Source organism: Vulpes lagopus, chromosome 10, assembly GCF_018345385.1.
Source record: "Vulpes lagopus strain Blue_001 chromosome 10, ASM1834538v1, whole genome shotgun sequence".
NCBI lineage: Eukaryota > Metazoa > Chordata > Mammalia > Carnivora > Canidae > Vulpes > Vulpes lagopus.
The window spans coordinates 22651166-22668913 of record NC_054833.1 but is presented as its reverse complement, the minus strand read 5'-3'; the positions used below and the strand labels follow the sequence as shown (position 1 = coordinate 22668913).

At 52.5% G+C, this 17748-nt stretch overlaps 1 protein-coding gene across 2 annotated transcripts in view; it reads right to left on the bottom strand.

Annotated features, from left to right (window-relative positions):
* SLC22A23 (solute carrier family 22 member 23) overlaps nt 1-17748 on the bottom strand; it is a 163108-nt gene that overhangs the window by 29074 nt on the left and 116286 nt on the right. For both annotated transcript variants that reach the window (XM_041771623.1, XM_041771624.1), the window contains exon 4: nt 14522-14690. In XM_041771623.1, the coding sequence (XP_041627557.1) occupies nt 14522-14690 (169 nt within the window). The remainder of the gene's footprint in view (nt 1-14521; nt 14691-17748) is intronic.

The window sequence follows — 17748 nt, the reverse complement described above, 5'->3', positions numbered from 1 at the left end:
CTCTGGTGCGGAGTAGCTGAGGGCGTGATGCGGGCTGGACACCTCAGAATTTGGGGCAGGAGAGGGTGGAGCTGCACGCGGATGGCGCAGGGGGCATCTGCGGGGCAGGCGGCGTCCTGTCTGGCTCCCCGACGGCCTCCCGGCAGCGCTCAGAGGCGAGCCACCACCTGCACCGAGCTACGTCCGGGACACCGGGCTGAAGCAGCCATGAAATTAATTTTTCATTAGCAAATCACAGATAAATCCAGTCTCTACTTAAAAATTAAAATAAGGGCGCCTGTGTAGCTCAGGCCGTTAAGCGTCCGACTCTTGGTTTCAGTTCAGGTTGTGATCCCGCAGTTGTGGGACGGAGCCCCATGTCAGGCTCTGTGCTCAGTGTGGAGTCTGCTTCAGATTCTTTCTCTCTCTTCCTCTGCCCCTCCCTGCTCTCTCTCTCTCAAGTAAATAAATAAAATCTTAAAAAAAATCAAAATAGGGCAGCCCAGATGGCTCAGCAGTTTAGTGCCGCCTTCAGCCCAGGGCTTGATCCTGGAGACCCGGGATCGAGTCCCACATCAGGCTCCCTCCATGGAGCCTGCTTCCCCCTCTGTCTGTGTCTCTGTTTCTCTCTCTCTCTGTGTCTCTCATGAATAAATAAATAAAATCTTTTTTTAAAAAAATAAAAAATATTTCAGCCCTCTCAGACCCCTTGCCCCAATCCCGGTGTCCTTACATGGCCCCCGTCCTCCTTCTAGGGGCTAACACCTGCCTGGTGGCGGCGATCCTTCCAATCCCGCTGTGGGCATTGTACTCTTACATATCTTGGTGCTTCTTTTGCTGCATGGCACTGCCCCCACTTTCAGTGCAAAATGCCAGTTTCGTCCTCAAAAATTCCCTTCTTTCCAGACTGGCGCATGTCTGCCCACTGGTGGACCAGAGACCATGACTCATAAATGTGTGCACGGGGGCTTCTCTCTTGAGGTCCTGGATAAAACCCACACTAACTTCCTACTTGTGAGCTGGGAACACCTGACACAAGGCTCACCCAACTTCAGAACCACCTGAGCAGCATCATTTCCCAGCATGCACTTGGAGCATCATAAAACCACCAATCTATAGAGGTCACTTACCCCGTGGCTTCAATTACTCTATGAAAAGCCAAGAACCCGCAATCAAGTGAAAAGGGCCTCTGACTCATCAATCCCATGGAGCCTTCAAAGGCCATCCTCCAGAAGGCAGAGCGAGGTTCCTGCTCGGACAGCCGTGTTCTAGGTTTGAAGGCCCCAGGCCAAACAGGAGCAGGGGAGAGGCTGTTTGGAGCAGAGGGGGCACACCGGCTCGGGCGGACAGCAGGCCAGCCGCCAATGTGGGGAAGCACTGATGTTCCAACCTCCATCAGGTGGCACAGGGCTTCACACATCACGAAGGCTCACACTACTAGAACACACGCGCCTCACACCATAGTGCAAACCCTCTAATCACCCACCAGAAAAGGCAAAGTTACAAAAATGAACTTCAGAGTCAAGAGTGGTGTCTGATTTGCACTTAGGCCAGCATCACAGGGGAAAGCACACGGGCCGGGCCCCCCCCCCAATGCCTCTCATGGTGGGGGGTACCAGCGGCAGGGTCACACCTGGACCTCGGTCTTCCTCTAGACCTCTAGACCATAGAATTTTCTCCATGTTGCACTCTGTTTATAGCATTGCTTAAAAAGCAGGACAGTCTATTTTAGAAAGACGCCCACCAAATAGCTACAATAAAATGCTGACTCTTAAAGGGTGATGTGGAAAATTTATTTACATGGAACCATTTTCCCAATGGTATCATGTAAATGATGCTACCACGTCAGGGCTGATAAGTCTTCCGCGTTCTCCTAATTGCTACCACTTGATGGTTGTCCTTCAAAGCTGCGTGTCTGGGTGCCATTCAGACAAGGTGAACACGTCTGCTCCTCCTCTCCAGTGCTCCCTGATTTACCACCACCACCTGCTTTTCAGATCACAACACTCTATGATTTGATAGTAATGTGTTGCTTCTAATACTCTTCCCTGTCTTTGCCTTCATTCCTGCTTTTTCTGTTACTTGACTAAGTCTTAAGCCCATGTCATTTCCATCCATGGATCCGTTTCACACCTTGGGGTCTAAAACCTATGTAGTCACTCAGTAGAATGAGGAATTAAAACTCAATACTAAAAAACAAACAAACAAAAACAAAAACAAAAAACCCCTCAATACTGTGACCCTTTCATGATACTATGAAGTCAGTATTTTTTCCTTGACATTTAAAGATAAAAATCAAGTACTCCTTCTACTCAACTGGAGAACTAGACACAGACAAGAATACTATCTGGGCTGTCTTCCTGCTAATTCATTTAACACCTGCTCTGATAAGATGCCAACTTGGCAATTCTCTACATTAAAAGCATGTCTGTACTCTTTAAATTACTGTTGCAGAATATTTATTCATAAAGAAAAAAACAGAAAGGAAGTTAAGATGAACAGCTAATACTCTATTCATTTCATCCTCATTTGTTTTTCTGAAGTATTAATTTTAGGGGGATCTGTGTGTGGACAGATATGCCTTCATGCTATCAATGCACCATTACATCGTTCATGGAATAAATGTATATGGGGCATGGATCAACCTGCCAGCAGAGAAAAACATAATTAATTGATGCTTTTTACAGGGTAAGAGCCTTCCTCAAGGAGGTCATCCAATGTAGAGGGAAGGACACGGGGGTGGGGGGTGGGGTGTTGGTGGAGTAGACTCATGAAAGACTTTGTAGAAGTGAAGCTTCCCTGAATATGTATATGGGGAAAAAAAATCTCTGGCCACTCTGAGGGTCTTTCTGGTTGTAGCTGTTGATACTTCAGGTTATTACCAAGTATCACAATGCTATGAAATTCTGAAAAGGGTCTCAAGGTTAAAAAAAATGAAATCAACGCCTAGAATCGAATGAAATACAAGTTGGGAGGATGTCTTAAGTTTCTGGCCCAAAGCTCTTACAAAAATATAGGCTTGGTTCCCATAGATAAGCTTTCACCTGGATTCTTGTTAAACTTTAGTTCTGTCTGGCATATCTATAAAAAAAAGGTACGAAAAAAAAAAAAGGTACGGCGGTTTAGTTCAGGGGAGAGCAAGTGAATATAAATTAGGTCTTTTTTTTTTTTTTAGCAAAAATTCAAATTCACGGTTTGGGCTAAACTTAGTAATTTAGGGGGAAGGGATGAGTATCATAGGATCAAATAAAAATTGGCTTTTGGGATAGTTACGCCCCAAAGTTTTTCTGAGGCAAATGAACTCTTTTTGCAAATTTCTTTATAGAATATAAAGTACTTTCCTAATTAAATGGCCATCCATTTATTTATTTGTCACATAAACTCAAAACTTTGTGTCTCTGATGTTTCCCAAAATGGTATACACCTAACTGCCACAATTCTTCCATCGTAGAAAAATTATACAGGGAATGCACCTGGGGGCCCGGCTTTGTACACCAGTTTTGTGACCTTGAGCTAATCACTTAACCCACTGGGACTCAGTTTCCCCACATCCATAGGACAGGGTATGGGGTGTGGAAGGCACCTCACCCGGCACCAACATTCTCCACGTAGACTTCTACCGAGAAGCTAATGGTAACTGTTGCCTTCTTCTGAAAGGTAAAAAAGATGCTGATCACAGCAGCGCACTGTAGGAATATTCTAACGCTGCTTTAGGTCTTTGCCAGGCAGAGAGAAGTCAGTACCGAAAATGTCTCTAGAAGCCAGCCTTTTAGATAAGCAACCCGGAACATTTAACAATTGGGATAAATTTAAAATCTTCCTCAGTTCCCATGCTAAACATGAAGGCTTCGAATTTGCCCCAAAATGTCCTGTAGCCTTGAGTGTCCCTGGGTTCGTTTTCTCCCCCTTCTCTTTACATCCTCTTTCTCCTGCTCCTCTTACTAGTTAATCCCCGTAAGCAATTATCAGGCTGCAGAAAGTATAAGGCACCCAGGGCATTCAAACAATAATGCTGTGGGGGGAATTACTTTGGCAGGCATTTTTGCAGCTGATAAATAAAAAAAAAAAAAGTAATGTTGAAAAAGAACTGGAGGGGAGAAGTGGGCAGAAGGAAATGCAGGCTTTGCGCCGCTTCTGCCTCTGGCTGGAATGGTATCGGCGCCTCTGTATTAGCAGGTTGTCGGGGGAGCCAGCTTCTCCGGACCCGTTGGCTCCCGTCTTGATGATAAAGGAGCCCACGGAGGCCACAAATTCACCGATTTGTCCCCGAGGGGCCCCTGCTGCTTCCACCCTGACCTCGGACCTGGCTCTGGGAAGCAGCTTCTTGCCATTGGCACGCCCACCCCTCCCAACCTCAACAGGAACTTGACGGAGCGAGGTCAGCCCCGTCTCATCCAGGACCCCCGCTTCTCGTAGCACCAGACGAGCACGTGCCAGGGTCCCCAGCTGACGGGGCTGGGCGCCCTTGGCCTCCCTGTTTCCATCCGCGTGGACTTTCGCCAGCGGCCAGCGGGGCATCCACTCAGCAGCTATCGCTAGACACCTGTCACCAGAGGGCCATATACCTGCTTTCCGGCAGCCCATCCCCACCGCTCCCACCGGACACAGGTGCACACTTGCACACGTGTGCGCACACTGGCCCCTGAGCTCGGCCTGGTTTCAAGACTCCGTGATCCTGCACGTGGCCTGAAGCATCCCCAGTTTCCACAGGGGAGTAGTGAGTGGAATGTTGGGGCGCAGCCTAGGCGTGGGGACAGTGAGGACAGGGGGGACGGTGATGCCGGCCTTTAGAGCAGAGGCTACAAGGTATATAAGGGCCACGTGCTCCTACCTTCGCGGGTCTTTCTCCACTTCGATTTGGAAGCAGTCTTGTGGGCTGCAGGGGTTCCTGTCATCTTACATAATCTCTGCCGACGCAGAAGTCAAAAATGGGGCAGCCTCCTGCCCGAGGATTCCCTCAAATTCCATGCCGCTAGCAAATCCCCAACCACCAAGTCAGAGAACATTTTGATCTCACTTTTAATTGCTCATTCAATTGTTCCGACTGAAACGTGGGCTGCCGTTTTTATTTTATACATTTGCCTTGGTCAGTATTAACCTCCCCCCACCGCCCCCCAAACGCCATGTAGATAATTGGCAGACAAATAGGATTTGAGTAAAGTTTTTTTTTTTTTTTAGCTTTAAATTTCCTAGAAGTCTTTCCAAATTACCCGTCGGATAACCTGTAAAAATAATTATTGCAGATTTTCTGGCTCCCGGAGACTATATGCTTTTTATGATTCACCTCTTCTACTTTCCTTTGAGGAAAACATTTTCTCCTGTGACTTTACTGTTGGTCTAAGTGAATTGAGTCTCCCTCCTGCTGTGCTGGGAGCTCCTGCAGCCCTTCTTGGACCAGTAATAGACTTTGCAGCATGTGGTACTTTGACCTGCTTCTGAAATAAAACCATTTTTGATGGAAGAAGGTATTATGTCCCTCAGTGGTGTGTGGGCAGAAAAAAAAAAAACTGATAATACACACACACACACATATATATAACGTTTTAAAGGGTCTTTTAAAACCATTACAACAATGACAAAAGCAAAATTAATTCATCCATTTAACAAATTTTTTTTAATTGAGCCCCCATTAGGGAAGGTACTGAAAACTCAGTGATTTTAAGAAATTTTTTTTTTTTTTTTTTTTAAAGAAATGTTTTTGTAAATGTTAAGCGAACGCTGAATCAAAAGAGGAACTAGGGGCAGCCTGGGTGGCTCAGCAGTTTAGCGCTGCCTGCAGCCCAGGGCGTGATCCTGGAGTCCCGGGATCAAGTCCCATGTCCAAGTCCCACATCCGGCTCCCTGCATGGAGCCTGCTTCTCTCTCTCTCTCTCTCTCTCTCTCTCTGTGTGTGTCTCATGAATAAATAAAATAAAATAAAATAAAATAAAATAAAATAAAATAAAATAAAAAAGGGAACTGGAAGAGAGGGCACTGGTGAGAAGCATCGCTCTGTGCCGGCACAGGGTTGCTCTTGGCGGGCCAGAGCCCTCCGCACCTGCCTGGGGCGCTGGCTCCTGCCCCCGGCGCCCAGCAGCACCACTCCCCGTGGGGCAGAGCCCAGAGGCGGGCAGTCCTCATTCCCTGCTGGTTTTCACGCCTCGGCTCCAAGTACCAGGTCTAGGACGGCAAAGCAAGCTGTCAAATACCCCCGTGCCTCAGTTTCCCCCTCTGTACTAGAGGCCTTCCTAGTACCTACTTCAGAGGGTCACTGGGAGGATCCAAGGGGCCAAATTATTGAAAGTGCTTGGCGGTGCCCGGCTCAGGGCAAACCCTCCAGAAATGTGAAAAATTAGTATTATTCTGGCTAAAATATTTCTGCTGATACATAAAAAAGAGCCAGTGTTACATTGGACCATTTACATGTTGGAACTGTTGGTAATATTTTTATGCTAGATATTTATCTAATCTGAGGCCATTTAAGTGTTTTACAAAGGCTTTTTTTTCCTTGAAATTTTTAAAAATTAAAAATCCCTTTCAGCACATACCTTTTCCCTAAGGGTTTTAATGGTTTCACTCCTCCACCCCGTGAGCTTCTTACGACAGCGCGCTCTTATTTCCCCCGTTTCAAGGGTTTGCTTTCATTCGGGGAACTGATACTATTACTTATTCTCGGTGCTATGCAGCGCAGCTTGATCTTCCTCTAATTTCCTCATTATTTCCCATACGGTTTATTATCTCCTTCTTACTGCCTCCCCAGATGCTTCTGACGATCTCGCTGCCCGCCAGCAGCACTTTTTCTCTCGTCAGGATGAAACTGCAACTGAACAAAGTGCGGTTCATGATTCACCATCTTCCCAGATCTCCACCAGGCCTGTGGTCTCTCGAAGCAGCGCACGCAGACCACACGATAGGGGAGTCCGCGATGAGAGGCCTCCCTGGCTGGGTCCTTGGCTAAAGGCGTTGGAGGAAAACTGTGGCCAGCGATCTCCGTGGGGGTGGCAGGCGGTGCTCAGAGGACAGGGGAGCCAGGGGGAGAAACCTGGCCCTCGTGACCCTTCATCACAGGCTGCGATCTGAGACTCCGAACCACGGGCGCGTGGAGGTTCAAGTCCTCATAGTGCGGATAAAATTGTTAGACCCAGAATCTGGATTTTTTTTTTTTTTTTTTGCCTTCTTTCATCAGTGCGGAGAATACCTATGGCCTCTGCTGCTCTGTGAGGATAAGTCACACTCGCTCTCTGCACGGATCTGGGTCGCACAGCCGGGCCTTGCGGGACAGCTCGCCCCTCCTCAAGCTTGGCATCTGCCTCCTTTCCCTACAGAACTGAGAAACCGGGGCACCCGGGGGGCTCGGGGATGAGCATCTGCCTTTGGCTCAGGGTGTGACCCCGGGGTCCCAGGATCAAGTCCCGCAGGGAGCCTGCTTCTCCCTCTGCCTGTGTCTCTGCCTCTCTCTGTGTCTCTCATGAATAAATAAATAAAATCTTAAAAAAAAAAAACAAAAAACCGAGAACTGTCTTCCTGTGAGAAGCGTGGCTCCTCCCAGCTGACTCGGATCTTCCCTCGGGCCTGGACACCATCTTCTATTTGGGGCGGGGGTTTCGGTCCCTCGGTCCACGCCAGGACTTCTGGCTTTTTCCTCTGTACCCATCCTCCTTCTCGAACTTGAGCGATCAGCACCCCCGGGAGGGCCTCTGACGCCCCAGAGCTGCTCCCAGGGCAGGGGCTTGGGGTGGACCCTGGGAATGTGTTTTTCTGACCAGTTCCCAGGTGGGAATGGGGCTGCGGGTCCAGGGACCCCACAAGGAGAACTACTGATGTCCGAAAAGCAGCTTCCGGTGACTTCCTCACGCTTGAGTGTCCTGGGGAAGCTTCCAGATGCCCTGGTTTCCCAGCTAAAAACAGCACTAGTCCCACCAGCCTGATCCAGGGGTTAGTGGCCGGTAGAGCGTCACACATGGAGGCTAGCAGCTGATCTCGGGGAAAGCGGGTCTCTAAAATTTTCAGGCACGTTTAAACCAGCATATGCTACAGGGCCTTTGCCCCGAAGGAGGCACAAGATGTGAGGCGCGTGATGCTTCCCTTCCTCGCCGAGCTGTGCCACGATGACACCCCGACGCCGGGCACACGCTGCTGATGGAGGCCGGGTGTTCTCATGTCGCAGTGACAGCGTTCGTTGAGGACCTTACGGGATCGACGCTGTAGTGGTCCCCCAGCCCACGCCAGGCCCGGAGCTGACACACACATGCACTTGGGATTTAGGAATGATCACCTGTACTCAGTGTCATTAATTCACATGTTAAGGCATGGTGATGTCACGCGCCAACGTTTTGGAAGAGTGGCACTGCCACCTTCATGTCTTGCGAGTCCTGCTCTGCATTGCTCCCTGCAAACGCTTTAAGGAGATGCCCTGTGGGTGCCTCCCCCACAGCCTCTCACCCTCTCATCCTTCAGCAGGGAGATCCGCCCGGAGAGCTGACCCGGCGCCGCCCGGTCTGGGGGTCAGCCTCCCGATGCTCCAGCCGGCGGTTCTCTAAGATGCTCTCCCTCGGCACAGACCTGGATCCCCAAACACACCGGCCCGGGCTGTGCCTTGCACGAGGGCTCCTGGCCGAGAAGGGCACAGTGTCGCCGAGCCACGCCCTGCAGCGGCTGCAGCGGGAAGGGACACCGGCTCCGCACTCTGCGCAACTGGAGAGCAGCAGCCCTCCAACCACCGCTTCTTCCTTCTTCCATCTGGGCTCATCCGCACGTAGCAGGTAGCAGCACGTCTGAGCAGAGGTTCCCTTCCAGTCTCCCTTCACCTGTATTCGGGATTCTGAATCTGCGCGCCCCCCACCCAACCCCACTTGTTTTCTGCGGCCCTGGAAGAAATCCACATTTATTCTGGAAAAAAAGTCAGTGGGAGTTCCTTCTAGATCATTCCGGATGCTCCGCTGCCTTTTCTTAAGTGATAATGCAGACCTGGGCAAGATGACTAAGCGAGTGCTTCTGTTAGGTTCTGGTGTCCCAAAGAGAGTGCGGCCCGCGGCTGTGGGCACAGCCGGGGATCACCCACGGCCTCGCCAGGATTTCCGTGCGGGGGGTGGGGGTGGGTGGGAATCTCTCCTCCTGTTCCTGCCTCGTGACGCGGTGCCTGAATTGGACTCCGAGAAGCATCCAGCTCCCAAGCAAGCACAGCCTCGGGTTCTGCTGGGCCGCTCGGCCTCTGCGGCTCGTCCTTCCCTCCGGCCCCGCTGGACAACAGCAGCTGCTCCTGCCGGGCCCCGGGAGGGAGAAGCGTCCCCCTCGTTGTTCACAAGCTACGTCCTCCCCGGGATGCACCTGTACTCACCACACCCCCCGTCAAACCCCGTCCAGTCCGTGGGCCCCTCATGCCCCTTCCCTGACTGGCCTCTTCATTCCAGAGCATTCTGCAACCCTGGGAGCTGCTGCGGGGCTGCGTATTAATCGTGCCTTATTTCCTGTACTTCCCGATGTTTCTGGAAGACTGCCCCCACCTCCGGTTAGCCAATTCTTGGGGACAGGCAACAGTTCACCTTTCTTTTATTTTCTCTTTTACAACTTCACCTTTCGAGTACAAACCGACCAATCAGTGCCCGCACCCCAACTGCCCACCTCCTCCGCGGGCTCTCACGGTCCAGCCACTGGGTACCTGCTCTCAGCACCCCAGGACCAGGTGCCAGACAGCAGGGACGGCCCCTGGGCCCCAGAATCTGCAGAAATTACTCACCCTCGCCAACCCGGAGCCGGCTTACCCGGCCTCACCCCGTTTATTTCCAGCCAGAACTGCAGTGAGGGCTCTTGCCCCGTTCCCCTCCCTCCTCCTCCTCCTGCCTGTGGACGAGCTGATGCTTCCCTGCGGGGAGGCCCCTGGGATGTGATGCGCCCCCTTCTCTTGGGGACTGAGAGCAGCACCCTGTCTTCTCCACAGCCGGTGGCCAGCATCCCCTGACCCTCTGGCCTCACCCGTCTACGCTTCCAAATGAGCTGGGCTGTCCTCAGGGCTCCTGGCTCGGCAGGGGCGCCTCTGTTGCCCATGTAATCGGACCCTCCCTCTCCCCGCCAGTCACCCCCTTTCTGCTACTCTTCGGGCTTCCCCCAGGTCAGGACTCGATGCTCCGGGCCCCCGATGGCCCAGTCCTGCTGCCCCAGGAGACTCTGGGTCCTGGCTCCCCGCGCACCTGGGCCGGGCCTCCGCAGGTGAGCATCCACCCCGCCTCTGGGCCCACCCCGGGCCACCCTGGGGCCGCTCCAGCACCCAGCCACCTAGTCAGAGCGCCCCAGGGCACATTCCTCCCCTGCTCCAGCCTCCGGGTGTTTTCGGGGCTTTTAGGACCAGCTCGTGGCGCTGAGGCCCTCGGGGTCCGACCCACCTGGGCATCTGAGCGTGTCCTTGGCCCTCGGCCCCGCTGGTCGTCGTCCTCCTCCAGGAGCAGCCATGGGGAGGCCACCTTCGGTCCCCTTTGCTTACTTTTTCACCCAGAACTTTGTGTGACATCTTTTTGGTCATTCCTTGAGGCATCAGCCTGAACACCAGTCCCGCAGAGATGCCTTTCCTGAGCGCCCCGTCGTTCTCGGTCCCACCGCTTGATTCCATGTCTTCCTAGTGCTGGTTATTCGGAAGAATATTTGCTCCCTTAGGAGATCACGGTCTCTGGGCCCCCCGGCCCCACATGCCCATTTTGGCCCACGTAGGTCCCAAATGTGGAGAGATTTTCGCCCACGCGCCTGTGCGGTGTCCGGGATACTTGGTGTCAAGGACGGCACTCGGCACGCGGTTGTGGTAACTACCTTAACAAACTGTTTGAACCACCTTCTTTTTCAGGTTGCTCTACTTTCTAGAGTTCCCGAGACGCAAATTTCTCAATTTATAGTCTCAGGCCCTCGCCACCATGGATTCCCACGGACTCTGTGAATTTTGGCTCTGAGTTCATCTTTGGTGAGAACTTGCTTCCCCGCGAGTCTCGAGGGTCTGGCTCCAGCAACCCTCCCCTGGGGTTTCCTTCTTGACCCTGAGGGTCCAACGAGCTCCTCTGGCTCTTATAATAATTTCCTGTACTTAGGAAGCCTCACAAAGCAGTTGGAACGTGGAATACACGGCCACGTGCGGTGCAGACTTCACAGCTCCACTGTCTCCAGGGTGGATCATTTCGCCCACAGTCTGAGGCATCAGCCAGCTTTGGAGGTGGGTCCGGGCGGTGGGCAAAGGTTTTCTTTTTTTTTTTTCTTTTTTTGGCAAAGGTTTTCTAATCCTGTTATTAGAGCAGTTATCAGAGTCCTGGCGTCATGCACGGAGCTCAGTTAGAAGTGCACGAAGGGCCTGGGATCTTAGCTCCAGCCCTCGGTGCAGGTGTTGAGACTCCAGCTCCGTTCAGATGCCCCGCAGGCCGCTCCCGCGTCCACTCCTGCTTGAACGTTCTCCTTGGTCCCGGCCCTCGCGTGCCCCCGTCTGGCACTGGAGCTGAGCATTGTGTACATATCTGGTTGACGCGATATCTCCTCCAGCACTGGGTGTGCAGCCCACCATCTGGACCAGAGAATCCCTCCGGGTCAGTCTCCACCCTTTGTCTTATTGCCCCCCTGCCAAGACCCTACAGGCTGGGGAGTTTGCATTGTGCAGTTTGGCCTTTGGTCCTTGTCAACACACCTGCTTCCGCGTCCACTCTCAGAGGTGCTCCAAAGTACAAAGTCCACTGCCGGCACCCTGGGCACCCACCACAAGTACTTGCTCATTAAAGGAAAGAGAGTTTCAGTATTTTGTCATCCACAGCTGGCCTAGGGCATCCCCGCCCCCTCATCCTGGCAAACTATGGAGCCTGCAGGAGGGAGGAACTTCCTACTGCAGCAGATGGGAGGAGGGGTGGCGGCTGAGAAAAAGCCCAGGATTCCTGGGCAAAGGTGGAATGCATCTCTCAGCACTGATTTCTTTAGCCGGCCCCCAGCTTCACCCCGGTTCCCACGCGTGTTAAGGGGCGACACAATCGTAGCCATAAAGCCGCTAACCTTTGCCAGCCCTTATAGGTCAGACACGTGTCAAGTGCCTTAGAGAATAACATAAATAATAAATAATTACCACGATGATCACAGCAGTTGCCATATTTGGGCAGCGCCAGAGCTGTGACCACACGGTGTCAGTGACGTGGAACGGCCGTCCATCTGTTCGTCTGCGTACGAGTCTTACGTATCAAAGTACCCGAGTGCCCTTTTGTACTAGAAAGTTCTGATTTTACTTTTAGGAATTTCAAGGAATTTTTATTTATTTATTTATTTATTTTTAAAATCTTTATTTTTTTAATGTTTTTTTTTAATTTTTTATTTATTTATGATAGTCACACAGAGAGAGAGAGAGAGGCAGAGACATAGGCAGAGAGAGAAGCAGGCCCCACGCACCGGGAGCCTGACGTGGGATTCGATCCTGGGTCTCCAGGATCATGCCCTGGGCTAAAGGCAGGCGCTAAACCGCTGCACCACCCGGGGACCCCTTATGATATATTTAAATGCACGAATGTCTTACCTGCCACGAAACCCTGATAGACAAAGTCTGATATACTTTTTAAGTTTAAATAAGAAAATGAAATAAGATTAACAAAAACCCCAGTCCTTTAACCATGTGGGCCAGTCCCCCAGAGCCACCCCAAACCCTTCCCTGAGGTCTCTCCCTGCCAGGTGTCCTCCTACTTGGGGCAGGTGGGAACAGCGCCCAGCTGAGCTTTGAAGTCTTGTTCTTATAGGAGTATGAGCCTCTCGGAGGCTGTGCCACTCCCTCCCCAGGCCTCCAGCATCCCCTACCCCAGGGGCCAGTGGACAGCCCTGGGGGCCCTTGGACACTGAAGTGGTGAGGATGCCAGGCCTCACAGAGGCTCCTCCAGGTCGACAGTGCTCTTCTCCCAGGACAAGGGTCTCCAGTGGTCAGAGACAAGACTCAGCTGCTCAGGGAAGGCAGGAGACAGCACTGCGTATGGTAAGAGTGGCCCGGGTTCAAGGGCCAGCTGACGGCCTCAGTTTTGTCATCCGTACAGTGGGGTGACGAAATACAAAGATTTGAATAATCTCCTATTTGCACAGTGCTTGCAACTTGTGTTTGACATAAACGCAGAATAAGGATTTGTTGAATAAATAAATGCCCTTGAATTCTGAAACAAGCAGGGCCCAGCTCGAGGTGCAGCAAGTGAAGGAAAAGGAGGGAGTTGCCTGGAAGACAGAAGGAAGAGCTGCCCATCCCACCCCCCTTTGGGAAATGGTTTCATTCTTTGCCTCTTAAGACCCTGCAGGAGGGAGCAGGATGTCCCGACATATGCATGGCTCCCGCAGGAGGGGGGTGATAGCAGCGCTGGAGCAGGACACACCTGCACCCTCGTGCACTGCTGCCTCTCTGCTGGAGGACCTCCTGCCAGGGTGGGGCCGGGGCCCAGCATCATGAAGCTACGAGGCGGGGCCTCATTCCTCCTCCCTGGCACCTCAAAAGCCCAATGAATAGCCCTCTCTGCGCCAGTGGATGCTAAAAGCTACGACAGACCTGACCTCTCGCCAGAAATTTGGTTTTCATTAGTGACCGAATAAAAGCAACACAGCGTAGTATGTATTATCCACACTACAGTGTCTCACACTCACGTGTGACATGAGTGCTGGCACAAAGAGGGGCGGGGAGGGGCAGGGAAAGAAAGAAAGAACTTATTTATAAAAAAGGTCAAACACTCGTTTATTTCCCTAAACATCTCTCTATCCAGGAGCAGGGTTTTTCAACCTTGGCTAAGCATTAAATCCTCTGGGGAGTTAAAAAAAAAAAGTCTGGTCGCCATCTGGTTGCCCAGGTCACATGGCCCAGCCCAGTGTGTTCAGTTGTTTTTTCCCTATAGTCAACTAGCCGAAAGCCAAAGTTACACATGGTTCTCAAAGTCCTGGCGGACTCGTCAGGAGCGGGGGTGGACAAACTTTTCCTGTAAAGGACCGGAGAGTAAATATTCAGCTTTGTAGGCCAATGGGACTGTTCTACGTGTACAACTGTAGCGTGAAAACAGCCAGAGGTGACACCTATGTAAACACATGGGCATGGCTGTGCTGCAATAAAACTTTATTTACCCCAACAGATGGTGACGGGATTTGGTCCGTGGACTATAGTCCCTGCCCATCCCTACCCTAGAGGAGAGAAGGGGGGGCTTTCCTAAGTCACTCCTTGAACACCTCTGTATTTCCCCCTCCCAACGCAAGAACTCTCCTTTTGCAAATCCATTCATAAAATTCATATCAAAATGAGCCAGCAGGCAGGTGTCCAACCAGATGGGCGGGGGCAGGTTCCTGGAGTTGGATGCAGGGCACTCAGGGGCTCACCCCAGGCATGTTTCAACACTTTCCAAGATACAAGGTTTAAAACATGAAATTTTATAGAAGAGGGAAATCCCTTCACACACACACAAAAAGCACAAGCAGAAGCCAGCAAGAAGCTGGGGGACCTGGGACCCAAGTCGGCGATGTCACGCGTCTCCTCCCGGGGGGATGCACCCTGCAGAAAGCGTTGGCAGATGCACAGGCGGTGAAGCCTGTGGGGACCGATACTCACGACCAATAGAGCAGCATGAGCAGGAAGGGGCAGATGATGAGGGCCTGCAGGACCTGCCAGTCCCGGCACAGGGCGGCCAGCCCCGGCATGAGGAACTGCCCCGCCATGGCCACGAAGCTCGCCACCATCGTGATCATGAACCGTTTCCCAGGGGGGCACAGCTCTATTCCTGGAACACAGAAGGGACAAGAGAGACGTGAGCGCCCTGCCCCATAGCCCGGAGGGGCCACGGGTACACCAGGGTCAGTGCACTTCTCAAGCAACCCCGAGAACCATAAAATCACATTTATTTGCCGGCTGCCACGAGAGCCCTACATCGTACGTCAATGTTGAAATCCTTGTTTTTACAGCTGGATGGGCCGAGGCCTGAACTGGGAAGGGAGCGATCGGATCGTCGGTTGCTCAGGGTCACAGAGCAAGTCAGTGGCAAAAGAACATTGTGATTCAGAGTTGCCGAGCCCAGAAACTAAGAAGCGCTGCTTTGTGCAGGGATACATAGTATCTGCACCACGCAATTGCTCTTCCTCTGCTTTCGGGATGTTCCTGAGCTTGCTGTAGGGCAGGATCTCTCTCATGCCCGTGTGCATTCCTTCCCATGACGATGCTGTACTAGGGGCCCCCAGAACCCCCGGATGGAGCACCAGGAGCGCCCATCTGCTCTCCCTCCTCCTGGTCCCGATGCCGGTGCTCCTTTGGAACCAAGTTCCAGGCAACCTATTTTACACTGTGAGACTAAGACCAAGGGCATCCCAGGTAATCTAGCTGGATAAGACAAAAAAAAAAAAGAAAAACCCAAACCCTGCAGAAAACAATCAGTAAAGCAGATGTGGACTGTGTGGTGAACTCCTCCTCCATGCTGGGACTCTGCGGGCCACTGCGAACGGGGGTGTCACGCGGCCCTTTCTCTGTCCCTACTAGATGGACAGACAGCTCCTCTGGCAGAGCCACGCCTGATTCATCTGCAGGGCTTCAGAACAACACCACTGTCTGCCCTGGAAGAATGTCCCCTGAATGGAGGGACACCACGGGCCCCCTTGTTGGCAAGAATCTAAACTTTTGATTTGACCTCGAGTAAAAAAGATGGTCACAGAGCCTTCGGCTGGAGCCCCTGTGTGGCAGCCAGGGCACATCCAGGATGTGAAGTCCTGGAATCAAGGTCCCCAGGCACTGGAACACAAGCTCGCTTTATGTGTTTCCCCTCACATGGAGCCCGTCGTTTGTTGGCCGGTCTCCTTCTACAGCACGCAGTATTCTCTAATGCTAGCGGGGATTTTTTTTTTTTTTTCAAAGTATAGTTAAAATGACTGTTTAAAAAAAGAGGAGAAAAAAAAAAAAAAAGAGGAGAGACCCTTGGGAGACAATACTTTTTCTGCCCCTGTTACCAGAGACTGCAGATCCGCGGCTCTAGTCCATCTGCTGGTTGTGCAGGGATGGAGCAGAGGTAGCAGGTCGGAGGGGAGCAGGTTTGGGGGCCGGGCGGAGGGGACAGACGAACTGCACTTGGCCACAAGGCCACCGTCGGCCCTAATAAGGAGAGGGCACCAAGCCGGCTGGGGTCTACCCCGGCTCGACTGCAGGGAAAGGATAATAAAGTCACCGAAACGTCCCTGCTACATTGCCACAGACATACAGATGATCCTCACAGCCAGGGGGAGCGGGCCTCGCTGCACAGAGCCTATCCGGGACTTTCTACCAGTTAACTGAGGACACAGGACTCAGCAGCCCTCTCCCGGCCACTTACAGAGATGCTGTTCAATAGGCACGGGCGGGGTTCCTTTAAATGATCACTTCTAGGGGGACTGGGGTTTTCACCCCAGACCTGGCGTTTCTGCTCCTGAAAGTAACGGATCGGGGTCTTTCCAGAAAAGCCACACCAGTGCAGGTGCCAGCTCGCACTTCGCAGGCGTGAGCAGTGGACCCGCTCCGGGCTCCGTGCAGGCTCATCTCAGATAAGGGGACTTGGCCCTTGGCCCCTCGGGTGAGCGTCGAAGTCGGAGACGCCGTCGCAACCGCACGTGGCTCCATGCCCGGAGCGTGCTGGTGCAGCGGGCACGGCACAGGGCCTGCGCGTTCTCTCGCTGCGCTCCCTCCAGGGCTGCGTGCACGGGGCGGGTCTGACCCTGTCCGCAGCTCCGGCAGCTGCAGCACGTGCAATCCCACACGCCCGTCTACACTCCGGCTATCGCACCGAGGATCACAAGGCAGCTTCCCTGACTAGGGCGCAGGCTTGTGGCGGCCCAAGGAAGTCTGCCCCTTGGTGGGCAAGTGATGCCCCACCCCCCGCGGCAAATGTCACGCTGTGACTGGCCCATACGTGAGCCTTACTGTTCACATGACAATGACTAACCCGCATAGCCTCTCTCCCGTAGGGTTGTCTCACATCCGTCCTCCGCAGGTGGGCTGCGAATGGATGCTCTTACTCCTCAGGAGGTCCCGAAGGATCTACACCACCCAAGAGCTCCCCGGAGATGCAGACCTCAGGGCCCACCCAGACCTCCAGAATCAGCGTCTGCATTTTAGCAAGAGGCTAACCGCACTTCCCCCAAACACGGTTACCCTCCCCCACAGCGCGGCAGGAGTTCTTGCCTCCCAGACGCAGCGTCACAGAGATGAGTAAGCAGCATCCTTTGCTGACCTCTCTGCTCCTGTTTTTGCAAGGAATCTTAGCAGAGACCTCATGCTCTATTTCGCCAGGTAGGAAAATGGAAGAGCACCCTAGCTGATACGTGCACTTTAGCATTCCTGCCAGGGCAACGGAGAAACACGACAATCTGATGTAAGGACGCAGGTATGACACTTGCACATAATGACCTCTCTGCCTTGGCTCACCAGGAATTCTTTCCAAAATGCCTGAGATCAACTGTGTTCTGAAGGTGGCTATAAAGATGTTAAAAAAAAAAAAAAGCAATTATCAAAGAACCACAGGCGCTTCGGGGTTGCCATTAATCACAGGTTCCTTTTGGATGATGAGAAATCAGTTTTCCTGAAGTGGAAGAGAGGAAGAAATACATCAGGGCATTAACGCCTTAGGTCATGGCATTGGCAGCAGGGGGCACGGAAGGCCGGTGGATGGTTCCTGCCCACCAAGGGTCTGCTCCCAGCTCTGGTGACAGGAGCACTTGGCGCAGAGGCTGACACACCTTGGAGACACCTTGGAGACACCAGGCCAGGGCCACGGGTCTTGGGTTTGAAAGGCAGGGAAACCTGCCAGCAGCAGGGACTGGCGT